This window comes from Lissotriton vulgaris, chromosome 2_1 (assembly GCF_964263255.1).
Source record: "Lissotriton vulgaris chromosome 2_1, aLisVul1.2, whole genome shotgun sequence".
Classification (NCBI taxonomy): domain Eukaryota; kingdom Metazoa; phylum Chordata; class Amphibia; order Caudata; family Salamandridae; genus Lissotriton; species Lissotriton vulgaris.
In genome coordinates this window covers 1,823,433,619-1,823,461,554 of record NC_141687.1, presented here as the reverse complement: position 1 = coordinate 1,823,461,554, position 27,936 = coordinate 1,823,433,619, and the positions used below count along the sequence as shown (strand labels likewise).

General features: G+C 44.3%; 1 protein-coding gene across 2 annotated transcripts in view; it reads left to right on the top strand.

Moving 5' to 3' along the window:
- SPG11 (SPG11 vesicle trafficking associated, spatacsin) overlaps positions 1 to 27,936 on the top strand; it is a 639,585-nt gene that overhangs the window by 100,199 nt on the left and 511,450 nt on the right. For both annotated transcript variants that reach the window (XM_086957913.1, XM_086957912.1), the window contains exons 7-8: positions 14,440 to 14,852; positions 15,053 to 15,198. In XM_086957913.1, coding sequence (XP_086814039.1) covers positions 14,440 to 14,852; positions 15,053 to 15,198 — 559 coding nt within the window. The remainder of the gene's footprint in view (positions 1 to 14,439; positions 14,853 to 15,052; positions 15,199 to 27,936) is intronic.

The following is a 27,936-nucleotide window of genomic DNA, read 5'->3' as shown; positions in this document are numbered from 1 at the left end:
AACTGCCTGCACGCTGTCTCCATGCTGTGTGTCCCGGGAAGCAGGTCTGAGGAGCATGGAGTTCCACCAACCCAAAAGAGTACAAATACCAAATAGACTCTTCTGTTGCGCCTCTTTGCAGACCATCCATGCTAGGATCGTAGGACCACGCCAGAACTAGATCATGATAGGGCAGCAATAGCCGTGTCTGGAGCAGTATGGTTGTAACAAGAACCCATCCCTCTTTAAATGTACCATCATCAAACTTAGCTAATTTTCATATCTCAAAATAAACTGGGCTGAAACTAAATTCTTCACACTCCGTTTGGCGACTAGTAAGTTCAGTTTGTTTTGTCATTGCATGAGTGAGGATTTGCTCTAATACTAACTGCAGTCTTCCAATTTACTTGGTTGGTAGGGCTGCTCCTGTGTGAGGGGAGCAGGATTGCACTAATCTAAGTGATTGCCCTCCCTAAATTCTTATATTTATTTCTTAAACAAGATCTTCTTCTCCACACTCTGCTCACTTATCTGATTTGCATGGGCCATTAGACAGCTTCCACAGTAGATATGACACATTAAACCTACCTCCCACAAACAAAGTTTTTCAATTTGTGACCTAGAACTGTATTACAATGTGGCTTAGGAGCACTTTGCAACCTTTTGGTACCAAGCCTTGCTACACTTTCTTCACTTGTTGGCAGAAAGAGAGTAAGTTGTAGGTAAAACTCTCCAGACCGTGGTCACATGTACAACTTGTACGTCAACCTTGCATATCAATGCTGTTGCTAATGCTTGTCTGGCATGACAGATCCTGGCTAGCAAAATGTAATTTCAGAGGTTATGTACTCTCTTGGTGCCCCTGACAAGTAATCCTTTTGTCCCCTAGCCCTCGATAAAAAGGAGACTTATCATTAGTAAACTAGAGGCAAAATGTACTAATATACTAGTCATTAAAACTGGTCTCAATTTCTAACCAGAATTTTTTGCGACCAGTGTGGAATTTTGCAAATCAACATATGCACTAATTGGTCAGTTTGTCAAAATTCTGATTCAGATTGCATCTCAATCTTGACCTACCTAATTAATGTCAATTGGTGATTTGCAAAGTGCAACTCAATTCAGTGGGCCGCAATCACAGCAAGAGGTGGCCAGCAAGGGTGAGCAGAGCACTATACCTGTGATTGCTTTTATATATTTTTTTGTTCAAGCAGGCCTTTTTTCCTTAAAGAAAAAAGGTATACTTAAAAAAAATATATATTTTATATAAAGTATCCCCAGAATTTGTTTTCAACCTTTGCAAAGAGGAATGGTCCAGAGGGGACCCCTCTCTTGTGAATGAGTAACCCCCTACCTTTTAATGGTTTGTGACCGGAATTACGGTTGCAAGCCATTCAAACACAAGATACCAGTTCACAATCTGGAAGGGACGCCTTTAATACTGCCCTTCCAAATTGCGTGTCGGCATCCATTCACAGTTCCACTTTAGGAGTTGGTGAAAGTTTACAGACTCCTGGAATTGGATTACTACATAGAAAGTGGTGGCAAACGCTGCTATTTTGTGTATCGCAACATTTACGTCCGCAAAATTGATTGTCACATCTGGCCCTAGGACTGTATAGTGTGGATGATCTATATATTGAAGACAATTGATAACATTGTGGCAGTACATGGAGAAAAGGGTTCACAGGGGACTAGATCTCTTCACATACTTCTGATTTGGACACATTTTGCCGACCATAGATACGGACATCCCTAGGGACCCCTTAGAGAGTATACTACAGGTCATACAGCTCCCAGATATGCGCTACTAAGTGTCCCGCTGCCGTTATACAAGCCAAATCTTTTGGGATGGGGAGCTACTGCTTAGAAACAGTGACACTGAAAAACTTACTTACTGTTACACAGTGGGAATTTTGCTGCAATGAGATAGTACATATAACCTTAGCAGGCACTAATTAATACATTATAAGCCTTGTTCCGTGTTCTCTGAATTGATATCGGGTAGGTGGTGAATCTCTTATCCCATACAATATCCCTGTACCTAAATCCTGTGATTAGAAGTTATTTCCCTCCGTATCTATTTATTAGTACCTTAAAGCAAGTAGTAAATAGGGACACTTTATTTTTTTGAGGTCCATAGTGCGGGTGGGTTGGTGGATGGTGGCTTGGGTGTAAGTCGGAGCAGGGTAGGTGAGTGCTGAGGGTTACAGTTGCTGTTTCCCCATTGTTCAGGAGCATGACAGGTAGATCCGGGTGCAGCAGTAATAGCCCCATCAGCATTTTATTTGTGTCAGATATACCCTGACTTACCAGGTCTGGTATTTGCACGAAGAGCAAAATGAACTGGCCCAGAATTATATAATCACAGTGATACTATTCAGGGCCACTCAAATAAGGCATCACTGTGTAAATTATATCCCTCTGGGGATGCAGAGGTTTGACCCCTCTCCCTGTATGAAGTGTCCAAGATGTAGACCCTCAATTGTGCCAGGCTCTGTTCAGGTGTGATGGATTTTATAGCACAGATTACATAATTATGTATGGAAAATATCCCCTGCTCCTTTTTTGGCACTCTTGAGATATATAGCTGAGGTTCCCAAATTAGTAAGAAAGCTAACAGAGCTGGCTCCTGCACTGAGATGAGCCTTCTCCTGGTAATAGCTGACTGATTCTGCGACCAAACGGTATGTTACAAAAATGTGGAACCACATGCCTCTTTGACACCCGCCACAGCCCACCCTGGACATTTGGGGCCTATTACATAGTTCTTTATGTATTCAGGAACTGACGTTTTTGACTTGACGTAGGTGTCATATGGATTGCATGTGAGAATATCAAGTTTTTAATATTGTGCTACCAAAATATCGTAGCCAAAATGACTGTACATCTTTAATGCTATTTTTGTGATGGTGGGTTTATGCTCCCATATTTACAGTGGGATGTGCCTTCTCCCTTCATAGTCAGCTTATAATCACCTCTGACTGACTCTTCAAAGATTGAGTGTGAAGCTCCCAGTAGGGAACTCTGCATAAGTATCTTGTTTAATGTAACATTTGTCTGTCCACCTACCCATGCCAGGACTAAAGGGGGCTCTCTTAGCACTGAAAGCCTTCCACCCAGTACCAGCATGTTACACTGACTTTTTCCGGTAAGCTTCATTCCAAGTGATAATGCATTTTCCTTATGAGTAGTTAATATTGCATGCCATAAAATATGACTGATCTGGGTGGATCGTATGTGGAAGTTAATCTTCAATTCTCTTAACTTGCTGATTAGTGAACACCTTAATTTTACAAGGATATCAAACAATGTGAGGTGCAATCAAGAGAACTTTATTTTGTCCTGATACAGCTCTATCCATCGACCTCTCCACACAAGGAATACATTTAACAGTATAGCCAAGCGAAATTTCATGTTGTCATTAAGAATATGACATAAGCCATCTGGGTCAAGCGCTTTTTCCGAGGACAGGTCTAATGGCCTCTTTTACATCTTTCGTTGTTTCCAATGGCCTCTTTTGCCGCTTAGTTTCTAATAGCCTCTATTGGTTCTTTCCTTGTTATTTTCCCTTTATTCCCTCTTCACGGGACAGGCAGTGGATTGGATATATGTCTTAATATTGCTCTATTCCATTTGATAATTGTAGTAATGAGACCTGACACGTTGAGGTATTACTGGTTGGTTTATTGAAGATAAGTAGTTGAGTCCAGAAGTAATAATGTACTAGGCCCACCAGGAGCAGCCAGCAGGCATCTCAGCCCATCCAAACTGTGCCTTTCTTGAGAGACACCCAACATTCCACTGATCATCATCACACTGTAACATTCTAGAGGAATTGCATATGATGAAAGAGGAGAAGGACAAGTATGGCCAGAGGTGTAAGATACTACATATCTCCCTTTCTTCTCTAACCCAACAACGCATAGAACAGTAGAGACGTAAAACACTGGAACAACAGGAACTGGCAAAAGAGAAAAACTAATAGAAGGAACAGGAACGTAGAAAGGTGGGAGGAAACCACCGAAGGGTACGAACACATAAATAAGTACTCATCCTCCATTCTCATAAAATAAAGAGAAAGAAAAAGGAAGGAACAAGAAGGTAGGAAGAGTGGGAGGAAACCACCGAAGGGTCAGTCAATCAATCAATCAATCAGGACATTTATAAAGAGCACTACCTACCCGTGAGGGTCTCAAGGCGCTGGGTGGGGGGAGGGGGTGTGCGGGGGGGTGCGCTGCTACTAATTGAAGAGCCAGGTCTTGAGAAGTCTTCTGAAGGCTAGTAGGTCTTTGGTCTGCCGTAGGTTGGTGAGGAGGGTGCTCCAGGTCTTGGCGACGAGGTGGGAGAAGGATCTGCCGCCGCCGGTTGTTCTTCAGATGCGGGGGACTGTGGCGCGGGAGTGGCCGGTGGAGCGGAGCTTGCGGTTAGGGATGTAGAAGCTGAGTCGTCTGTTGAGGTATGCTGGGCCGGTGTTGTGGAGGGCCTTGTGTGCGTGGATGAGGAGCTTGAAGGTTATCCTCTTGTTGACTGTGAGCCAATGAAGGTCTCTCAGGTGGGTGGTGATGTGGCTGCGGCGGGGGATGTCGAGGATCAGTCGTGCCGAGGCGTTCTGGATGTGTTGTAGCCATTTCAGGAGCTTGGTTGATGTTCCTTCGTAGAGGGCATTTCCGTAGTCCAGCCTGTTGGAGACAAGGCCATGTGTGACTGTTCTTCTTGTTTCGGTGGAGATCCACTTGAAGATCCTGCGGAGCATTCGTAGGGTGTTGAAGCAGGATGAGGAGATGGCGTTGACCTGCTTAGTCATGGAGAGGGTGGAGTCGAGGATGATCCCCAGGTTGCGTGCGTGGTCGGTGGGTGTTGGGGCTGTTCCCAGTGATGTCGGCCACTAGGAATCGTCCCAGGCTGAAGGGGTGGAGCCGAGGATAAAGCCCTCCGTCTTGTCCGAGTTCAGCTTCAGTCGGCTGTTCGTCATCCATTCGGCGACGGCCTTCATTCTTTCGTGGAGGTTGGTTTTGGCGGTGTGAGGTCCTTTGGTGAGGGAGATGATCAGCTGGGTGTCATCGGCGTAGGAGATGATGTTTAGGTCGGGCGACGTGGGCGAGGGGTGCCATGTAGATGTTGAACAGCTTTGGGCTGAGGGAAGAGCCCTTGGGTACCCCGCAGATGATCTCGGTGGCGGTGGAGCGGAAGGAAGGAAGGCGGACGCTCTGAGTTCTGCCGGAGAGGAAGGATGTGGTCCAGGCCAGGGCCTTCTCTTGGATCCCGGCGTTGTGCAGGCGTGTTCGTAGTGTGCGGTGGCAGACCGTGTCGAAGGCGGCTGACAGGTCCAGGAGGATGGGGTCTGCTGTTTCTCTGTTGTCGAGCAGGGTCCTGATGTCGTCGTCGGTGGCGGCGATGAGGGCGGTTTCGGGGCTGTGGTTACTGCGGAAACCGGACTGGGATAGGTCCAGGACGTTGTTGTTCTCGAGGTGGCGAGTCAGTTGTTTGTTGACGATTTTCTCGGTGACCTTCGCCGGGAACGGGAGCAGGGAGATGGGGCGGAAGTTCTTGAGGTCCCTGGGGTCCGCCTTAGGCTTTTTGAGTAAGGCGTTGATCTCGGCGTGCTTCCAGCTCTCCTGGAAGATTGCTGTCTCGAAGGAGATGTTGATAACTTTCCGGAAATGGGGGGCGATGGTTGTGCTGGCTTTGCTGAAGACGTGGTGTGGGCATGGGTCAGACCGGGATCCAGAGTGGATGGAGGTCATGATCTTGATGGTCTCGTTGACATTGGACCAGGCGATCAGGCGTCTGGTGGTCGCGGGGTGGAGGTCTCAGTGGTCGGTGGGGCGGTCGTGGTTTTGAAGCTGTTGTGGATGTCGGCGATCTTGCGGTGGAAGAAGGTGGCCAGTGAGTCGCACAGGTCCTGCGAAGGGGGGATGTCGTTGGTGTTGGAGCTGGGGTTGGAGAGTTCCTTAACAATGCTGAAGAGTTCTTTGCTGTTGTGTGCGTTGTTATCCAGGCTGTCCTTGAATTCGGTCCTCTTGGCGGTTCTGATGAGTTGATGGTGTCTGCGGGTGGCATTTTTGAGGGCTGTGTAGTTGTCTGGTGATCGTTCGCGTAGACAGTGCTTCTCCAGTTTCCGGCAAGTTTGCTTGGAGGTCTGGAGGTCATCAGTGAACCAGGTGACTTTCTTGCTGGTGTGGCTGTTGGAGGGTGTCTTGAGCGGGGCGAGAGTGTTGGCGCAGTCGTCGATCCACTGTCGGAGGTTGAGGGTGGCGATGTCTGGTTCGTTTGGGTCAGCTGGTGGGCTCTGGGCGAGGGTGGTGGGTAGCTGCTCTCCAGTGACTTAGCCCCAGCAGGACGAGGCATCTGTTGGGTGTGGTGGTGTGTGGTGGGCTTTTTGAAGGTGAAATGGACGCAGCGGTGGTCGGTCCAGTGGGGTTTGGCGGTTTGGTTGAAGGAGACATCGGGGCTTGCGGAGAAGATGGGGTCAAGCGTGTGACCGGCGGCGTGGGTGGGTGTTGTCACGATCTGTCTGAGTCCGAGGTTGTCGATCAGGGTGGCGGAGTTGCCGTTGTTGTTGTTCTCGAGGTGGAAGTTCAGGTCTCCGAGGAGGATGTAGTCTGTGGAGGCGAGGGCATGGGAGCTGATGAGGTCGGCGATGGAGTCGCTGAACTGTGGTCTGGCTCCAGGGGGTCTGTAGACGAGTGTTCCTCTGAGGGTGGTGTTGGGGTCGATGTGGATCTGGAAGTGCGGGTGATCAGCGGTGCTGAGGGTGTCGTCCGTGTTGGCCGAGACTCTGAGGGTGTTCTTGTGGACGATGGCAATTCCACCTCCTACTCCGTTAGTGCGGTCTCTGCAGGAGATCTTGTAGCCTTCGGGGATGGCTATGGCGATGTGGGGTGCTGAGGCGGGGTTCAGCCAGGTCTCCGTCAGGAAGGTGACGTCTGGGGCGGTTGAGTCGAGGAGGTCCCAGAGTTCAACGGCGTGTTTGCGGGTGGAACACATAAATAAGAACTCATCCTCCCTTCTCCTTAAAACAACAATAAAGAATATGGAAAGAGAAACCCAAGAACTACTCCAGACATACCCACTGGCAGGAAAAGTATGAAAGGAGACCGGCATTGAAAAAAATGGACAAAGCAAACAGAGAAGCAGAGGAAAGAACAACAAAAGATCCTTCATACTACCCTGTTAAAACAGCAATAAAATATAATGTAAACCACTTTGGAATAGAATTACAAAGCAACAGGTCACATATTGAGCAATAGAAAGGGATAAAACCCATATTGAGACGACCTCGTAAAGGGTCACATATTAAGACATTAAGGCGAATAACACCACAACATAGTGAAGGTTATATTGAAGAAACATTGAAGAATTGAGAGGGATGAACCCCCATATCGACAACCTCAAAAGGTCAAACATTGAAAAAAACATTGAAATGTTGAGAGGCAGCAACAAAAATTGACAACCCCTTAAAGGTCACACTTTGGAAAACATTGAAAAATCGAGTAATTGAACTGTTGAGAGTGACAATTTGAAACCGTGAGTACAGTGGTAAGTACAACACAATGTAATCCCAACAAGGGAATACTACTGGAATGCATGCAAGTTGATAAGTTAATTGAGGTACACATTCCCTACTAAGGAATACTACATGCATGCATGTACATTGAGATAATTGAGTAATTGAACACATGCAAGTACAATGATAATTGCATAATTGAACACTTGGGAGCATGTAACTAGGGATATATATATATATATATCTCGCCAGCCAGAACTGCAACCTGGCCCAAAGGACCAGAACAGTTGACCAAACGAAGCGTTTCGGGCAGTTGCCCTTGCTCGCAGTTAAACCCATTAAACTCCATTGAAAGACATAACATACCATACTGCGAACGTTTGAGGACAAGGTCATGTAATGGTTAACCTTAAACTGCCATTTTGGAAAAAAACAGCACTGGACAAACCAAGCACAAGCAAAAAAATAGCATTTGAAATTGAGCACATTGAGCTACAAAGAAAGAGAACACAGCGAAGCTTGGTCTTTGAAATAGTGCTACAATCGTGAGAAACCGCATGCTCTGTAAAAACATGACCTCGACATAGTGCCAGAAACGCAAGAAAAACTTCCCTTTGAAAGGCATATGGGGAGAAGTTGTGCTCAGGTAGACATGTGTGACCAGTGGCCTAGACATACACCACAGCGACATTGAGGAAAGAACAAGGCACGTAAAGACATGTCCTTGAATTAGGCCTAGAAACGTAAGAAACAGTAAGCCAAGTAAGAATGTCATTGACATAGCGCTAGAAACAGACTTAACTGGAAAACACATGAAATTGAATTCTTGAGAGGGCGTAAACATATGCATGTAACCAGGGATAGGCAACCCCAAAACTAGGGTCAAACAAATACTGCATTGCTAAATTGAAATACCCAACACCAAATCTGGTGAACACTCAAGGAAATAGAAACATGGTGTGGGATATATTAATAGTGTTGTAGAACTTGTCGAAATATGTATCACACAATTTAAACTTGAAGATACTGACTCCCTCGTAGACAACAGAAACTCTCACAGGTGTGCACTTTTTTGAGTCATTGGAACACCTGAAATGAAGAAATGTTTCTATAATGTCTGAAAAGATCTGGAAGGCAAAACGCCACTCGCCAAACGAACTTGAACTGGTGCCCACAGTCCACTATAGACAGTAAACTTCTGGCTTCCTTTCTAGCTGACAGAACTCAGGTGGTTACCACCGGACCATTTCAATCGTCCACTATGTCACTGCCATGTGGAGTACCTCAAGGCTCATCTATAAGCCCGACACTTTTTAACATCTACGTGTCGGGCTTAGCCAGTGTAATTCGGGCTTATGGGATGAGCCTCACGTCCTATGCTGACGATACCCAGCTGGTTCTAGCTATTAAGAACAATGGCCATAAAGTAGCAGGTGACCTGAGGGCTGGCATGATGGCAATAGGAAATTGGATGGCCTCTAATTGTCTAAAGTTAAACTCAGACAAAACAGAGGTAGTAATCTTTGGACAATTAACACCTGAGTGGTCATCTAACTGGTGGCCTTCCTCTCTAGGCTCCCCCCCCCCGAGCCTGTCAGCAAAGTGAGGAATTTGGGAGTCATCTTTGATGACCGACTCACGTTCCATCCACATGCCAACCAGATTACTTCTTCAGCCTTTTATAAACTGAAGCTAATCAAAAAAATCCTCCCATTCCTGCCAGATAAAGCCGGAAAAACTCTTGTCACATCCCTTGTGCTGTCCACCTTGGACTACTGCAATGCCCTGTTTCTCAGTGCACAGGAAGGAGTCTTGAATAAATTACAATCAATACAAAACTCTGCTGCGAGGCTTTTGGGAAATATCCCTAAACATCACTCTGCCTCTAAGACCATCAAAGAGCTGCATTGGTTATCCATCAGAAACAGGATAAAGTTCAAGACCCTGTGCATTGTGTATAAAGCGTTGCACAACCGAGGACCAGCACATCTTGTCCGCAATTTGACCCCTTATCGCCCGCCTAGAACACTACGGTCATCTTGTTCAGGAGATCTTGTTATACCCCGGACAAAAACGGTCTCATGGGGCGACAGAAGATTTCTGGTGTCAGCCCCCAAGCTGTGGAACACTCTGCCATCAATAATTAAAGCCAGTCCATCTTTGTGGTCCTTTCGGAAACAACTTAAGACCTGGCTCTTTAATCAATAAATCATCCATCATTTCCTATGGTATACACTCAAACACTTAGCGCCGAGACGCCCTTGGGCCATTGTATGCGCTCTACAAATATCACAAATAAATTAATTAATAAATAAATAAATAAATAGGCACCTTCATCGATGAGAGCCAGAAAACACACCTTGTAGGAATCTAGAACGATGTTGTGTTGACAGGAACATGTTCTGCGTTCAAAACACCGCACATTGCACATCCGTGCAAGCGCATAGAACGTGATTGGCAAAGTAGAGTGGTTAGCAAAAAGAAAAGTGGACACTATGAAAAACTTCAAAATGGTGGCATGATGTGTGCGTCCCGCAGGGTAGCTCACGGCGCGTCCGTACACACTAACATCACCAGCAGACGAAGTCGAAGACCTCAATGTAGAGAAGACAATCCCACCGAGGGGAGACGTCACAAGGGATCCAGAGAGGCTTCACTGGATACCGGCAGGTAGGGCTGCACAAACAAAGGCTTAATTGATGCATCTTTTGAAAAAGTGCACGAGGGAAGAGCGCGCACTGTGCATGGCTCGTGTTGAGAATATTGAAACAGGTGGTTTAACTGCCAGACGTAGAAAATATGGCTTGCTTAAATTATTATTATTTTTTTTAATAGACTCGCCACTTAAGTCATTAACTGCAGAAGTGTTTTGGTTGGTTAAGAGACTTCACATGAATCGCCCACCACACTAGACCACCAACAAAACTGGCTGAAGTCCGTTAGTGTAGTGTCGAGACACTGGATTACCGCTCCGTTGTTGAACACAAACTCTTGCCCACGCCGCTCCAGTACTGCACATAAACTCCTGACCACACTTGTTCCCGGCAAAATACAGCACGCAGGGAAGCAGCAGGAACTAGTAGACAGCGGGAACTGGGAGGTAGCAGGAACTAGGAAGTAGCAGGGAGACACAAGCAGGAGGACCTGGCCTATTTTTAATTTGATTGAATTTGATATGCGCAGAACTTGAACACCTTACTACACACGGGAGACACACTCGGGCAACCACCAGTTACCTTCCTTGTTGAGGTGCTTCTGTTGTAGTGTTGAGGTTGGAGCAGTGTAGATTTCCCTGGAAGTTGAAGATGTTGGGAACACAGTTGAGTTGAAGAAGGATATGGCGAGTGTAGGTTGGGGGCGTCCGGTGTAGTTGTCACTGGTGGGGCTCGGTGCCAGAGTCATAGTTTGGAAATTGAAGATTGATGAACCTTTGAATATCTTGCCTTCTTGAAGATTGACTTCTTGAGTTGAGCAAGTAGAGGGTAAGATCAAATCGTCACCATAAAATTGTAGTAATGAGGCCAGACACGTTGAGGTATTTCAGGTTGGTTTATTGAAGATAAGTAGTTGAGTCCAGAAGTAATAATGTACAAGGCCCACCAGGAGCAGCCAGCAGGCAGCTCAGCCCATCTAAACTGTGCCTTTCTTGAGACATCCAACATTCCACTGAGCATCATCACACTGTAACATTCTAGAGGAATTGCATGGGATGAAAGAGGAGAAGGACAAGTATGGACAGAGGTGTAAGCTACTTCAATGATCTACATAAGCTTTGATCTGGTAATTATTTCACTTTTCACTTCCTTTCAATAATGTAGGACCTGTCTTAAATCATTTCGTTGTTTTATGGAATTTCTTTGTTGCCAGATTTTCATTTTTTGAACTCTTGGGTGCAATTGTTGCATTACTCCTCTTTAACATTTCTGCCCCTGATCAGATAACAAACTTTTATCTTGCTAGCACCGGGTCCTTCACCAAAGACAAGTGTTTCTATGTCCTCTAACCCCCTTATGACAGACTCTGTGATCATGGCTGAAACCTGTTCCATTCCAGGGAGGGCAGCCTCTCTCAATGCACAGAGAATTGCTACACTTGTAGAACTTATTTAGAAAGCAATACCACCTCCTAGCAGAAAGCATGCCTAGCTTATGCTGTTCCATGGCACACCTGTCACACTATTTGTTTTAAATTGTTGCTTATTTGCCCCTGGCAGAGGAGCACTCTGACAAACATGTATTAAAGCGGTACAAATGAGTACTGCAATGGAAGGTTTGCTGAGGGGTAAATCCATAGAAAAACAAGAACATAGAAAGCACATTGGAGGAAACGAAGTCCTGGAAAACCCTATTGAAAGTAAGTCATTTTTAACAAAACACCAAAACATCAAAATTTAGTGGAAACATTTTAATGGAAATGCATATAAATCGGAAAATGTAAAGGTGCATTTGAATGAAAACAGTTTTTCGAAACTACAGTACAATTAGCATTTAGTGAATTTTAAACAACGAAGCAAAAGTTGTAAGATTTTTTTTTTAAAATAATGGCACTAGAAATATAACTCCGGAACAATTTATTGTAAAACCGGCATTAACGTTAAAATTCACATGCAGCACCTGCAATTTTAGAAGACCGTGCAGGCCCTTGATAATTGAGTGCATTTCCAGAAGACTTTCTCTTTGTAACTTTTCTCTCTTCTGTAGATGCACCCTCCTGTAATTAACGACAGTCTACCACGCTGGGATTTAATATATTTTGCTACTATTTCTTTTTAGAGTTGTTGGCTCCGTAACAGAACACAAAAGACACATAGGGTCTATTCAGTTTAATGCACGCAAAAGGAACACTACATTTAGAGCCGATTGTGTCAGCAAATGGTTAACTTGACGTTTTTGTGTGACTGATGAAGTTAACAGAAGTCTTGTGGTAATGCTTCTCCTGCTGCCTTTCAGTTAGAATGACTGTTGCTATGACAAAGATCAATATTCTAAACTGCTACTTCGCATGCGCAAGTAGAAAATAGTATGAACACGAATAAACATAGCCTTTTTCGAGAAAAAGGACATTCCTTCAAAATGTTTTGATAAAACAAACACACCAATATTAAAACCATAATTCGAAAAGATGTTTCCATTAAATTGTAACACTGACAATGTAGTTTGAGGAAAACGTGTTCCATTAATTTACATACAGCCTTGCCAAGGTACCATCTTCTTTCTTCACCAAGGCAAAAATGGCACCAACGCCACCACATGATACTGCAGTACACAGTGGTATAAGCATGGCATGGTTATTCATTTGGGTGGTTACATTAATTGGCATGTTGTAAGGGAAGGGTATTACGCCTTTGCCACTGAATGGCCTATTATTGTACAGCTTGTTTGGGACAGATTTGGTCGGAGTCTGTGTCCTTCACTGTTCCCCTGCTGGTTGATAGACATACACATTTGAAGAAAGCCCAAAGGCCCTGCCTGCCCATTTAAGCCATGCTTTTGTGGGAGCCTCAGCCGCACCCCTTATGCTTGACTAATCATATAGGCGCTTGACCGAGAACTATACAAGGCCTGCACCTTTCAAGTTACAAGCTCAGCTAGACCCTTTTCTAGACTTTCATGCAAACAGATTTTAAGAAAGAGCTAGAATTGTAGTTTCTCTCCATGCCCGTATTGGCAACCTGGACATTTCTGAGGTACCACTGGCAGGTCAGAGCTGAATTTCATGCTCAGCAGTACTACTGTATAGAGGGAAGAGACTGCCAATAATTGTGCTTTTGAATACTAATGAGCAGGATCTCGGCCTTTGCTCTTCCCTTTGTTCCAGTCATTGAGCATTAAATACCTCATTAGCTTATGCTCCTTCCTCTGAAATGGATGGGATGGAAGGAAAATCCAGAGGCTCTTGTGAATTGAGTACCAGAGTGGAGAACAAATGCTGTGGAGCAGAGAGCTTAAAAGAGGGGGGTAGAGTTATCAGCCACTCAAGTTAATTATTGCATGTTTACCAGTGAGATGTGAATGTCAATGTATGTATCTGGCGTTTAGTACTATCCTAGCAACAGAGACTTTTTATGATGTGGGTTTTACAGAAAGTACTGCAGGGGAAAGGCTGGGAGAGCAGAGATGTAGCATCGAGGGTTGGCGTTAGTGGCACGTAGGGAAGCGGTGTGAGGTGAAGGTTGCTTGGACGGTCAGAGCGTCAAGGTAAGAGGCATAGCTGAGGGGTGTGATGGGATCAGGTGGGAATAGCATCTCTTAACGACTAGTGCAGCATCCGGATGAGTATCCTAATTAAAGTATAAATGTTTCTCTTTTTAATCTTTGCAAAACTCTTGCACCAATTTCCAACAAGATGTATGTTTCTTAGATGTGTTCACCTAACATAGCACACCGCATGCATATTGACAACTTCCATGACTGCATGAAATGATGGATAAAAGGGAATTTCTAGCACACAGGCTCTTTTAACACATTTGGATTGGGCGTTTAAGTTTAAAAATGCGTACATTGCTGCTGCTCCTTCCTTGTTAGTGCATGGGAGAGTGTATGATACTTCTATGCTGCTTCTGTCTATGTACCTATTCTGAGTGTCAGGGGATCTTTCATATCTGCTGCCCTGTGTGAGGGAAGCATATTCTTCTGCTCACTTTGATGTGCCGGTTGTGTGCACCAGAAAAGCTTGCACAACTGCTCAGACTGCACTTCTTTGTCTTAGGAATGCTGCTGCTGATATGGTAAGTTGTGTATAAATGGCTTTGCCATTGCTTTTTAAAATGTGACTTTGTTAGCTAACTGTGCCCTGGATCCTGCCCTTTTTTCTGAGGAATTGGTTTGCTAGCAAATGCTCCAATTTCTCTTAAGCCCGTTTGTCACACCGTAAGAAGAAAATGTTGTGCATGAAACCATGACCTGTTTTATTTAAAATTTAGTTTCAAGTGTCTTCTTTCTTTTTTGCAGGTCCTGGGAGTCACATTTATCTTCACTGTCCACCACAATTAAGTGGCTGGATCCCCAAGATTCTGTTTTGAAACTGAGTGGACAGTGGTACCAGTCTTTTCCAAACCAGGAGCGCTATTGGACTGACGAGCAAGTGGCGCAGACGGGTGGCCTCTGGAGACATTTGTGCAGCCCTGCGGGGAAGGTGGTTGAAGCAGTTAGCCAGTGGAGACAAATCCATAAAGAAGGCACTCACCACAGTCTTCAGTGTTTATCTGTGAGCCCTTTTACAGTAGTACTGACATGGGAAGAGAGTGGTGCCATGTGTGTGGCTGTGTGGGACCTACAGTCCCAGGACATATCTCGACATTGTGTTGCAAGGAGAGGCATTCCAGTGCACTGGGACACAGAGGAGCAGTGTCTGGTGTTGACAGGTAAGCTGTTAACTTACACAGGAGATGCTGCAAAATGTTTTCCATTATGCGCTATTTAAAAAAAAAACTGTTTCAAGATGGTTCTCCAGTAAGCAGCCATAGCATATGTGCCTGTATGTGTGTGTGAAAAGAGAGTGATGTGTGTGTGATAGAGAAATGCTTTTTCTACACCTCACACCTTTCTTGGTTCTCTGGTTCAGATGAAGGTGTCTCTCTCCTCCTGTTCGGCCTCCATCAGGAAGAGTTTCTTAATCGACTCATGATCCACGGAAGTGCCAGCACTGTGGATTCCCTGTGCCATCTTAACCAGTGGGACCGTTGCTCCATCCCATTGCATGCTCTCGAGGTAAGGTGCGTTCTTTGGAGGTGGGGGTTTGTGCTGGAAATGAGATGTTAATGTTGGAGTCGATGCAGTGGCACTGTGGCTGAGGCATGCATACTTGGAGTGAGATGCGGGAATGACAGTAATTGATGTTGGAGGAGGGGTGTTGTTGAGGGCAGTGAGATGCAAGTTTGAAAAATGAGGCATTGAGGTGCTGAAGGTACCTCAATTGTAATACAGGGTCTAGGTTTGAGGTGGATCAACATGGAACTGGTAGGCATAGGTATCTAGAAGTCCAGGGGAGGTAGAGGCACTACAAGTTAACCACAGGTGCTTGAAGTATGAGTGTGAGAGGCAATGCACAGGTATGCGATGAAAGTGTGGAATGTGTGGCAAAAGCACTGGAGGCTAGAGGCAGATAAAAATGTGATGTATTGGATTCAGGGTATATTGTGCTTCCATGCCATATTGGTTCGATCTCTATCTTAACTTTTACTGTATTTGAAAACACGTGCGCTAGTAATAGGATCAGTCAACCTCATTATGGCACTATCCTGCACCTGTAGGTTTGAGGTTAAAAACGTAGTCTGGCCCTTTAACATGGTTTGGAGGGTCTCCAACCTTTTCTGTAGTGAGAGCTACTTCTGGTCAATCAAATTCATCGTGAGCTACTAAAGGCCCAGAAACTTGCGCATTTTTTTCGAGAGCCCGCGCCCAGCTGTAAGGATACTATAGTGTTTGAACTACAGTTAGCTGCGCAACCGCTGAGTGTAGTTTGTGTATTGATGAGGGCAGAGGTTTATATTTGTACTGACATTAATATAATATACTGCCTAGCCAAGTGACTTCATATCGGTTGTAATACTTTCAGACAGTTCAGGCTTTTAGATAAAATTTTGCACACACTTGGTACATAATGGATGCAGAGAGAACACCCACCGGCATCAAGAACACTTGGTACATAATGGATCATGATACAACTTCCCTCCACGTGATGGACACTTTTTGACGTTCTGACAAGCATCCCATCACCAAATTATCTGCCATGAGACTGAATGCCAACACGGCAGCAAGCATGCCTAATGTTTTATTCAAGTGAGCCTTAGAAAGTGACACTAATAATAAGAAACACTGTTTTATAACATTTCAGGTAAACCTGGTAATTTGAGCACGTATCTTGTTTTATGGAATTTAAGTATTTCTCGGCAAATTAAGAATTGTATGTATATGATTTTAATAGTTTGCATTTAACATTGTCAAACTCTTGAAATGGAAAAACAAACTACTTTCAGTTTCATTGCAGTGTGCAAACATGAAGCTTAATTGAAACACGAGAAAGATCATGATGCTAGTCATAGATATGATCTATATTAGAAGGCAACGTTTTAATCTGGTTTCATGTGCCCTGTACTGCAATGAGTATCCAAGGGGGCACGCATCTGCGCACCCTTCTGTCGCACTGCTAGATCCAGGCACATATCCTTAATCTTTCAACACATTCTTCTTTTTTAGGCAATCATCCTTAAACAATCCTAAAATGCGAAAACGAATCGAGTAGAGCTTAATCCTGTTCTCTCAGCTAATACTGCGTCCTGCTTTAAGCCAGCTACGTAAATCATTCTTTTGCAGATAACAGTCACTTTTCTTGCCATGTGATCTCTGAACAAAAACACATAAATCACTTACAAAGCCGCAACCGGCAACCTCATCATCATGTGCGCTTCCATTCCCTGCCACCAGCATTATTTTTGTACAAACCACTACCGTGCGTCGTTTTAAAGCACGTACAAACACGTACAAGACAAAAAAACGGGTGTAATTCTAACCCCGTGACCTGAACAGCTAGATTAGAAGTTTAAACAATTAAGAGACAGCTTTGAAAATTATTACCAAACACTTCAAGAAGCCGTTTCATAATGATTGCATGAAAACGAAAAAGTAGTCATCCCCAGTTTTCACCCATAATTCACAAAAGTAATAAGCGCACGCTCCTTTACCCATCTTAAATAGCAGTTCCTCCCAAATCATACCATCTTACAAATGCGACCAAAATGACATGAAAAAACAAAATAATGCTGCTTAAATGAAGTAAAATAAAACCAAAAAATTCTAGTCTAAAACGTTCAGAAATTGAAACGTCCCTGGACTGCAATGAGCCACCTCGCCTATACAACTGCCAGGGTAGGGGCTCGCTACGGGTGTGGAGCTGATGAGGCCTGCGCAGGGCTCCTTAAACTTACCTGCCGCTCCGGTCGAACTGGTGGCAGGCTGAACAAAGCAGGTGGCAAAGGTCCCGGTAGCAGTTTAATACTGCATGCACCACCTGCACGCTTTCCTCGCACCGGCCGCTCTGCTCCTCCATGCCTGCTGCTCTGTACTCACTAAACGTGCAGGATGAAAAGCGCGGTGCCTGGCTTTCAAAGGCAGGTGGCGGCGGCGCAGAGTCCTACCGGAAGATCAACATAATACTCTTAGGCCCGCCCCTCCTCAGTTAAGCCAATCGGAGCAGCTTGTTTGGGTAGGGCGGACAACATCTTCATCTACAATGAAAAAAGGCCGAAATATTCCAACAATGTCAATGGGCTACTAAATTGCGACGCTACCAGCGCGAGCTACCTACAGGGCATTGGCGAGCTACCGGTAGCTCGCGATCGACCGGTTGGAGACCCCACTTTGGAGGGTCTCCCGGTCCTGCTGGCCAGCTTGTGCCTGCTGCTCCCCCACCAATTATTGGGGATGCTGTTCCACAGCCAATTGAGTGATCAGGTCTTCTAGGGACATGGGTTGTGTCATGATGGCAGACACGTAAATTCCTCCACAACATTGGCCCCAAGTACCTCAAAGATAGTCTCCTTCCACTTACCCAAAAGAAACTTCTGCTCCACGGATCTTGCCCTGGCAGAGACCCAATGCATCCACAGAACCAGAGCAGACGGGAGATCCTTCTCCTACATTGGAGCCAAGACCTGGAATGAGCTCTCAGACAACATCAGGCACTCCCCGACCCTGCACACTTTCAGGAATGGCCTAAAGACCTGGCTCTTTGACTGAACCGGAGCTGCCCCCCTCCCCAGCGCCTTGAGACCCTCACGGGTGAGTAGCGCGCTTACAAACCCCTGAATTATTGATTGGACATTTCCCTAGTTGTGGCAAGTCCTTTCCTTTACTAATTAAGTTTCTCCAAAGCATTCTTATAAACAGTAAATACAAATTGCACCAAAACACACCACTGTCTCAAACCTCTTGATAGACTCATTTTATCTGTGCATTCCCCGTTATATCCAAATCGAACCTTAGCAGACATTTCCTGGTATAATTTCTGCAACAAAGCGACGAATGGCTTTTATACCTACAAGGATTCTATCAACCACCATCATTTAGATTGATTCACTGTGTCAAAAGCCCTGGTTAAATCCAAATGGTTCAACCTTCTCTTTGCTTTGATTTATTTCCCAGTTATCAAATGAAAGGTGAGGCATTGTTCCCAAACACAGACAGAAGCTATACTGAATTTATGAGAACATATCATTTTCCTCTGCCCAGGCCTCTAGCTTCTGTAGTAAAACTCTGCCCAATATGTTTACTGTTGAGTCAAGTAGAGATATAGGGCGATAAGAACTGGGTTGGTTCTTGTCTCCCTGTTTGAAAATGGGAACTATGGTTGCCTCAGTCCATGTATGAGGGATGAGATCAATAGTGGCTGTGTGAATCACGATTTGTAACAGAGTGCCCTTCAAACTATATGATTCTTAAAGCCATCAAACAAAACGCAATTTGGACCATGGGCATTTCCTATTAAAATATGCATTGCTTACTTCTTGTTCCTTAATTGAGTGGGTGAACTGTAGGGTGCCCTCAAAATCAATTATAACCTCTTGCAGCTCTAATTCACCATTGGTATTACGAGTTAAAAACATTTTAAGAAGTGTTTGACCCACTTTTCAGGAGGATTTACTTTTTCCAAGTTCGAGGAGTTGATTTTACTGAAAAAAGGGAGCGTTCAACACACTTCAGAATGCCCCATGATCTTTAGCATTACTGGCTAATTCCAGGTCTCCCCATGATTTTCCTTTTTTTCTCTTTTTAATATCCTTTTAGTACATATTTCTGCAAGCCCAAATGTCTTCCCTAAGTTGAGGGACTTGTTTAAGAGCTTTTTTTAAGTTTAGAGCAAGCATGATTAAATCGGCTGCTCTGCTATTCTCGCAACTGTATATTCTTAACGGTTGACATGGAACTAATGGTGTCACAGAAAGAACGAAAAGCAGATACAATATCTTGTGGGTCTGCATCACATTCCAAACATGTTCCACAAGCTTCCCCTTTTGCCCTGATTAAGAATCTAATTGGATCAATTTTGTTCCATTTTAACTTAAGACCCTGATTTTTAGAATAATTAACAGCTGGCCCTTATTTATACTCTCTATTTGTACATGTGCTTAAATATATCAAAACTGGATTATGACGACTGAAACATATAGGTACTGTGTTAAAATTAGGTACCAGTGACCTCCTCGATTAGCTTACAATGTCCCCCACTGGCCTAGATCATTGCCCACACCTTCCCCCCCCATCCTCTTCCTCATGCCCGCTCACGAGACCTCTTCCTCTATTACTACCTAAACGCTGTCACTTACTCTCTAGCTGTCTTCCTTTTCCTTGCTTCTTTCGCTTCCTTCTCTTCTGGGCCCGTTCCCTTGTTACAGTATTAACGTTTTTTTAAAGGGCCCTGTGAAGCATCACGACAAATCAGTATTGCCTTTTAACGTCTACCACCCGGCCGGCCCCTCACGGGATGTAGGCGACATGTAGGCGACATGCTGTGTTCAACTTCCTGCATTATTGTCCCTTTTTAATCAGATATTGCGCGGCCGGCCCTGAATAGGGTTGTGGGCATAACGCTGTGTGTACTTGGCCCGGTGTTCTGTTTCTATCTTGTAAAATAAACAAAGATTTGTAGTAAAAAGTTTAATAAATTTTTTTTAAAAAATTAGATACCAGACTAAAAATATTCAGAGAAAATAAGATCAAATCAGTAGAACTCCCTAAAACTTTTCCTGTGAATGTCGGAACCGTGGATTCAAAGGGTGAAGGGTCCTCTGGTGAGGCAAAAACGAAGATATATTTCATAACTATATTGTTTAAAAAATCAATATACAAATCCTATCTAAAATGTGTTAAACCCTCCCCTACTATGTCAGTAAAACCACAGATCTTCTTGTTAGAAATCTTACATAATGTAATATTAGCCCAAAGGATCGCTGGGGGTATTTGAAATGTTCTCATCTGTTTGTCTAGTTCACATTCTACATCCCCAACCACATGCGTAGAGAATTGTTTAAAAGGTTTGTGATAAAAATGAATTAATAATATTTCTTTGCCGCCCTATTTTTACTGACTAATGCCATATGTATCATCAACCTGACTTGCGATTCTAAAAATAACGATTTTTAAGAAATCGCTATTTGAGAATCGCAAATAGGTATGTGTGTACAAAATCGCATTTTTTTTGCGATTTCTTAAAATTCCTTAATTGCGAATAGCAAATTGCGATTTGCAATAAAGGAATACTTTCCCATTCATTTCTATGGGTCAGGATGCCCAGAGGAATGAATGGGAAGTTATTCTCAATTTGCGATTCGCAATTTGCTATTCGCAAATTGAGAATAATTTCAAGGGTGCAGTGGTGTCCAAAGGACACCCTGTTGCACCCCTGAAATATGCATCGGTGCACATGTGGAGCACATACATGCCGTAAGGGCATGTATGTGCGTCACATGGCACTTTGAAAAATGCAAAAATGTGCATTTTCAAGGAATTCACAATTTGCGATTCCTTAAGGACATTTATCAATTTTTTTTTGCTTCATACATTGCATTTAAGGAATCGCAAAATTTGTGATTCCTTAAATGCAATTGCAAAATAAGGAATGGCAAATTTTGCGATTCCTTGTTTTGCACCAGATTTTGATTTATACATACCATTTAGCAAATTCGCATTTGCAAAGGCCGAAATTCTGCGAAGTTCGGCCTTTGCGAATGCGAATTTGCTTGACACATATGACCCTACATTTGTATCAAAGGAGATTTACAATAAAGTCAGGAAAATTGACTAAAACAGCCAATACCCCAACAACCCCCTTCTGCACCCTCATCCCAACAGCCCTCGCCCACTCCCTTCCACCAAACGCTTGTCTCTGCCTGTGTTGGATAATAAGACAGGATTACATATGGTGTAAAAACTATTAATGTGGAACTCATCTATGGCCCATGTTTTTGGCAACAAATCATTTCAGATTTACTGATATAAAATAGCCAGTCTTGATTTTCCTTCTTAGTACAAATGCCATATTCCAAGACAACAACTTAATATTCTCCCTTTTACCAGACTTTTTCAGGCTTGAGTTACCATCTCCAGAGGGGTTGCAATTAGATCTTTCAATTGACTCCACTTTGTCCCCACCCCTATCTAAACTTCAGGCTTCTCTGATTACAGATAATGTAAACCAATGAAGTTAATTGAAATCTTACAACAGTTCAAAAGCATTCCTGATCATGACATTATAACAGCCGTTAATATATCCCTTATTAGGGGGACTCACTCTTATAGATTGAATATTATTCATGCATCAATGAGACTGTCTATATAAATAGCCTAACTGAATAGCCCTAATTCTCCTACCTGTGTGATCCCTTTGCAATCTATACTGTAATTTATAGGTTAATATAGCATTTTAAAAATTCGCAATCAGACAATCCTCTCTGACTGGTCTTAACCCCAAAGCCAATTCATGATGTCCTTCATACCATAATTATCTCTTTGTGCACGTCACTGGGTGAACTAGAATGCTTCTTAAGCCAGTGCGCTACTGTGTTCCTTAACTCAAACCATTCCTCTTTTTTGACCTTCCATCAAAACTAGTATGTTTTCCAAAACAATGACATATGGAGTACACTCAAAATGTGGTAGTTTGGTCCACCAACTGTCAAAAAGCTTTGTGTGGAAGAGCATTTTAAGGTCATTCTTCCACCGCCTCCTCCATGACCAGGATACTGCACTGGATTGTGGAGCCTGTGGTTTCATAGCTCCAGAGCAAGCATGGCAGGCCTTGTCTGGCTTACGTGAATCTCAATCGATTGTTCTAAACACTGTGTCAAAAACAAAGTAGTAAAGAGGGAGTTTAATTTCTTAATTTACATCCTCCAATAAAAGACCCAGCTCTGTAATGGGATTCTAATATTATTCTACTCTATTTTATGTACTAATTTTCTTAAGGTAATATCCTTCCTGGAGGCATTGATCTGCTGACTTGTAAAATAACCTTTTATTGTAGCCATCGTTTTGCTTGATTGATTGGGGAGCCTAAGGCTCTCTGAAGTAAAGACCTCCTAGCTTGTCTTCTGTAAACATAACGCTATCTTTTGATGGTTCATTCTTTAATGTTAATAATGGTATTGGGATTCATTTATTATTTTGTTCTTTTAACCTAGACCATGTGCTTCCTTTGAGGAAACAGTGCATTATTTAGAGCAGTTCTTTTTAGAGGAAACACATTTCTTCGGGGCTTCAGGTCATTTAATTATGATTGGCTTATCTTAGGCATTGAACGCTACAATCTGAACATGTATAGTTGCTGGAATGTGTAGCTGTGTTTTGGCCTCCTGATGCTCAGGATGCTTGAAAGTAGGTTTTGATGCTAGGCTTCTATTTCCCGTTAACAGGGCAATGGTCACAAATGTATGAAGCCTCTGCTCCTTTTGGGGCTGCTTCACATAGCCATACACTGAATCCTATGTACTCGAAGCTCAGTTTGCCGTAAAACACATCTGGCGTCTCAAACCTGTCAGCTTAACAATATCTCTTGATCTTAGAGTTAGGGGAAACAGCGAAGGAGTTGCAGCATCTGTAAGGTTGAGGCTAAACCCCTCAAAGGCGGTGTACCCCTGGGCTCCGCATTGAGTCCTACTCTATTTAATATTTATATGTTCCCTCTGATGGCCCAGGTGGAATCATTTGGCATTAAAATCATGTCTCATACTGATGACCAGGGCCGGACTGGGAACCAGAACCGGCCCTGGCAAAGTGCTCGGCCGGCCACCCTTTCCCCCTCCGGGAGGAGAGGGGATGGGGGAGAGGTGCGACCGCGCTCTGTGACAGGGTCGATTTTCGGCCGTTTTTTTAACAGGGCCGTTTTTGCAGCATAACGGCCCTGTAACAAAAACGGCCCCAGGGGCCCAAAACCAGCCCCCAACCATGCGGCCCACCGGGGAATTGCCCGGTGCCCTCAACGGCCAGTCCGGGCCTGCTGATGACATGCAGTCATTGTTCTCCTAAGAGGGTGGCACGGACATTATCAAGAAAGTGTTCTCAGACTGCATGAGTGTAGTGAGGCTGGCTTAGGCCAATGCAACCCGGACAATCCTGGTCCAAATTGTGGCCTACCGAGGGCCGAACTCCCCCTCCCCTCCTTCATATAGATTCTAAGGGCACTTAGAAAATTCCTACCCCTTCTTCCATGGAAGGCTCGTAAAACAGTTGTCCAAGCCACGATTCTTTCTAGACTAGATAATGCAGATTCCTTGTACCGGGGTTTACCTGCTTCCCTGACTCACTGACTACAGGTTATCCAGAGCACAGCATTTCGTCTGCTCTTTAACCTTCAGAAGAATACTCCTACAGCTCCGTATCTCAACCAAATGCATTGGCTGCCTGTCAGAAAAAGGATTCCATTCAAAGCTCTCATGGTCGCCCATCTGGCCTTTCAAAATACCTGCCCTCATTACTTGAACAAATAATTCAGGAGTACCAGCCAAATAGGAATTTACAGTCGAGTAAAGCACAATTGATATTGGCCCTTGCTTAAAACAAGCATTTGCAATGCAATAGGTCTCGCATTAGGAATGTTTGAGCTATTAGTATTGTAAATGACAATTTTTTTATTTATGTGTTGGTTTTGAAAATAGCGAAATTAATAGCTTTGTCATTTACAATGCCAAAAGTTTTAACTTTCGCAAATGTGGCACCTATAGCATTTGTAATGCAATATGTGCTGTATTTACGTGATTTAGATGTATTGATTTTACAATTAACAATGGCTTTACATTTTTTTAACTAATTAATACTTAAGTAGAAGTTATTGTAATTTATAATGGCAATAGCTTAAACTTTTGTAAATAACTTTTGTGAAGTTATGTTCAGTGTATTTTATTGTGACGAAAATCCAAGAACAGGAGTGAAATATTAACATCTTTTTGTGACATTTGTGATAAAGATTGAAACAATTAGAGCACATATTTAAACCAGTTGTTGTTGAATGGTTGCACAGATTGATGCTGTGGTGGCGCTGAGTGATGTTGTGGTGGCGACGAGTGATGCTGTGGCGTTCAGTGATGCTGTGGTAGCACATAGTGATGTTGTGGTGCCCCTGAGTGATGCTGTGGTGGTGCTGAGTGATGCTGTGGTGATGCGATAGATGGATAGAGGGAGGGCGATAGATAGATAGACGGAGGGCGATAGATAGACAGATAGAGTGAGGGGGATAGACAGACAAATAGAGTGAGGGCGATAGATAGATAGATAGACAGATAGAGTGAGGGCGATAGATCGATAGAGTGAGGGTGATAGAGTGAGGGTGATTGATAGAGTGAGGGCGATAGATAGATAGATAGAGTGAGGGTGATAGATAGAGTGAGGGTGATTGATAGATAGATAGAGTGAGCGCGATAGAGTGAGGGCAATAGATAGAGTGAGGGCAATAGATAGAGTGAGGGCGATAGATAGAGTGAGGGCGATAGATAGAGTGAGGGCGATAGATAGAGTGAGGGCAATAGATAGATAGATAGATAGATAGATAGATAGATAGATAGATAGAGTGAGGAGAGATCAGATAGAATTAGAATAGAATTAAGTTCTATGCCCCAGCACAGAACTTACGTTCACAAGCCTTAGCCAAAGCAGCCACCACTCGGATCAAGCTATCCAGAATGGGCGGAAGGGCTTTTACACACATTGCTGCGAAATGTTGGAATGAACTACCCATTAACCTCAGACTCACGGACTCCTACCCCACCTTTAAGAAAAAACTAAAAACCACACTATTCCCTACATCAGAATAATCAATATGTTCCAGGTAACTGTCTAGGTTTTACTGCTCATTTTTTTGCAGCGCCGTGATATCCTTGTAGGATGAATGATGCGCTATACAAGTACACCTAACAATAACAATAACAATCAGATGGTAAAAAAGCAAGACTTCTAGTGACCAAACAGGAGCTAGAATGTCATATTTCTGGCTGTAGCACTTAAAGTAAAATGCAGTTAATTCAACTAAGTTTACCCCTTACTAGAAGGTTAGTGCCCTGCTGTGGGGTTTTACTGGGTTCCAAATATAATGTAAGCATGTAAAAACATTGAAGAGGCCTTCAGTGTGGCAAATACTAATTGCAAAGCATGTGGTACTCCTTCAAAAACCATATGTTTAATGTGGTTTTAGGTGGCCAAACTTCATCTTGTATATTACTCTTCTTTTAGAATAGAGCAGTCTCTTTGGCACCAGAAGCCTTGCAGACACCCCTTTGGGGAACTGAACTATAATGTAAGAGAAGCTTAAACTATTTCATGCATCACTCAGTGCGATCTCCTGTGTCCCTTCCACAACGTCTTGGGGTGTGCTGGAAGCGAACTCTGTGAATCCAACATGTCAATCAACGGCCGCAATGGCTTTACAATAACCACTTACTGTGACTTACGCTGTGGTTACTAAAGAGGTTTGGTCACTCTCTGCACCCGTGTGTGTCCACCTCATAAAACGCGCAGTGGAAAACTATGAAAAACACATGAAAGCTTACGGCTGAGAGGAAGTGACAGACCCAAAGCCTCCACTTGCGTGTGTGAGCAGCTTTCTCAGGTGCAGCTTTAAATCACAGCTGGGTGGAACAGCCTTGCACCTTTTCAAGATTATCATTACCGTTCTGGGCTTCATTCAGAATGTCCCGGTTAGCAATCCCGTGAACGGTGCCACAAAAAGTTAACAATATCAGTGGTACTAGTATCTGTGGTAGTAGTGTAGTAGCTGCTAGATTAAACGTGTGTCCCTAAGTGTCTCCCTAGAACTGAGGAGTTGTGCATCTGTAATTGCATTCCAGATTTGTTCCCTTGTTATATATCATTCTCTTATCAGCACATGATATTATGTTATGCAACACTGCAGCAGAAGTCTCCGGTTAAAAGTTAGCGGGTATGCATATTTATAGAAAGTTTTGCAGTTCTGATGGAGCAGATCACATATATTTCCTACACCACTAAGCAACCAGAAGCAGATGGTAGATAAAAGTCAATGTTTGTCAGATGGGCCTACTTAGCTGTAATCGCTCTGTTACTTCATAGCTAACAAACACATCAGTGCATTGTAAGATATGCGGGTATGGGGGCGGGGCACCCACGCCATCGGAAGTCTCGCAATGTGTTGAACTCTAACATGTAGGAGAGGGAAAGCAATAAGGGTTGACCGTGGAGCACAGCAATGAATTAATTATATGGCGTGAACTGCAGTTGTGAGCACTGGTTTGAAGGGGGAGGGGGGAGGTTAGTGTGTGTGTTAGTGGAAGGTGTAGTGATTGGTCTTGTGTAGCTCCGAGGCATATGGGTCTGTGGTCTGGTTTCTCGAGTCCCCGCATGCTAGTGGTACACATTGTTGTCAATTGAGTTGTGTACCATATGCATGGTTCGTGGAGTGGACGCCGTCTGTGAGGCTCTTGACGGCGTTATTCAGTAGCAGGGGAGGCTCGCAGGTGGTGGACCCCAAGCTGCACCCCACCTCTTCATTATAGAAGGGAGGGCACACCAGTTTGCCACCAGTTGAGGAAGTGACACATAACATACGGGCAGCCAGAACAAAGATTTCTCCGGCACGCACAGTCCCGGGTAGTTTAACAGCGCGTGTTTAAAAGTCTATTTAAAGACCCATTCACTCAGAGATCTTTTTTGTGAAAATGATCCCCTGCCTGCGAGTGAAACCGTGCGTGCCATGCCGCTTGCCTGGGGCTTTATTTCCAGATACATCTGCGCTCCTGTGTGCACAACATTTCGCGTCATGAGATGCCGACGACCATGTTGTGGACATCCGTGTCCTTCACGTTGCCTCAAGTGACGTGATGCTAACGTGTTTTTAACAAGGGACTTTCCGTCAATAGACGTCATGACTCTTTCGACCAAACGCCGCTAAGACCCCAGCCGAACTGTGACAGGTCGGATTGGGTTCGAAAACGAGGTTTGAACCGCAAGCGTCCTTTCATTGGCTCACAGAAAACGTGACGTTCAGTCTCGGGAGAGAAGCGGAGGGGGCTCGAGACACATTGCCGGTGCCTGCCCCCGCCGCCTACCAAGCCTGTGCAGCCGCCACCACCGCGGGACGAGAGGAGCCCGAGAGACCCGGTGAGTGGGGTGGGGGGGTGTGGGTGCGTGTGCGTGTGCGTGTGTGTGTGTGTGTGTGTGGGTACGCGTGTGCGCGTGAGCCCGTGAGTGGTGGTGGGGGGGGTGCATGTGTGAGTGTGTGTGTGTGACCCGGTGAGTGGGGTGGGCTGTGTGTGTGTGTGTGTGTGTGTGTGTGTGTGTGTGTGTGTGTGTGTGTGTGTGCGCGCGCGTGAGCCCGTGAGTGGGGTGGGGGGGGTTCATGCGCGCGCGTGTATGTGTGTGTGTTATCTGCTTCCTGGCAATGTGGGACAGGAGACGTGCGCACTCACATGGGGGAATCTCCTGCGCGTG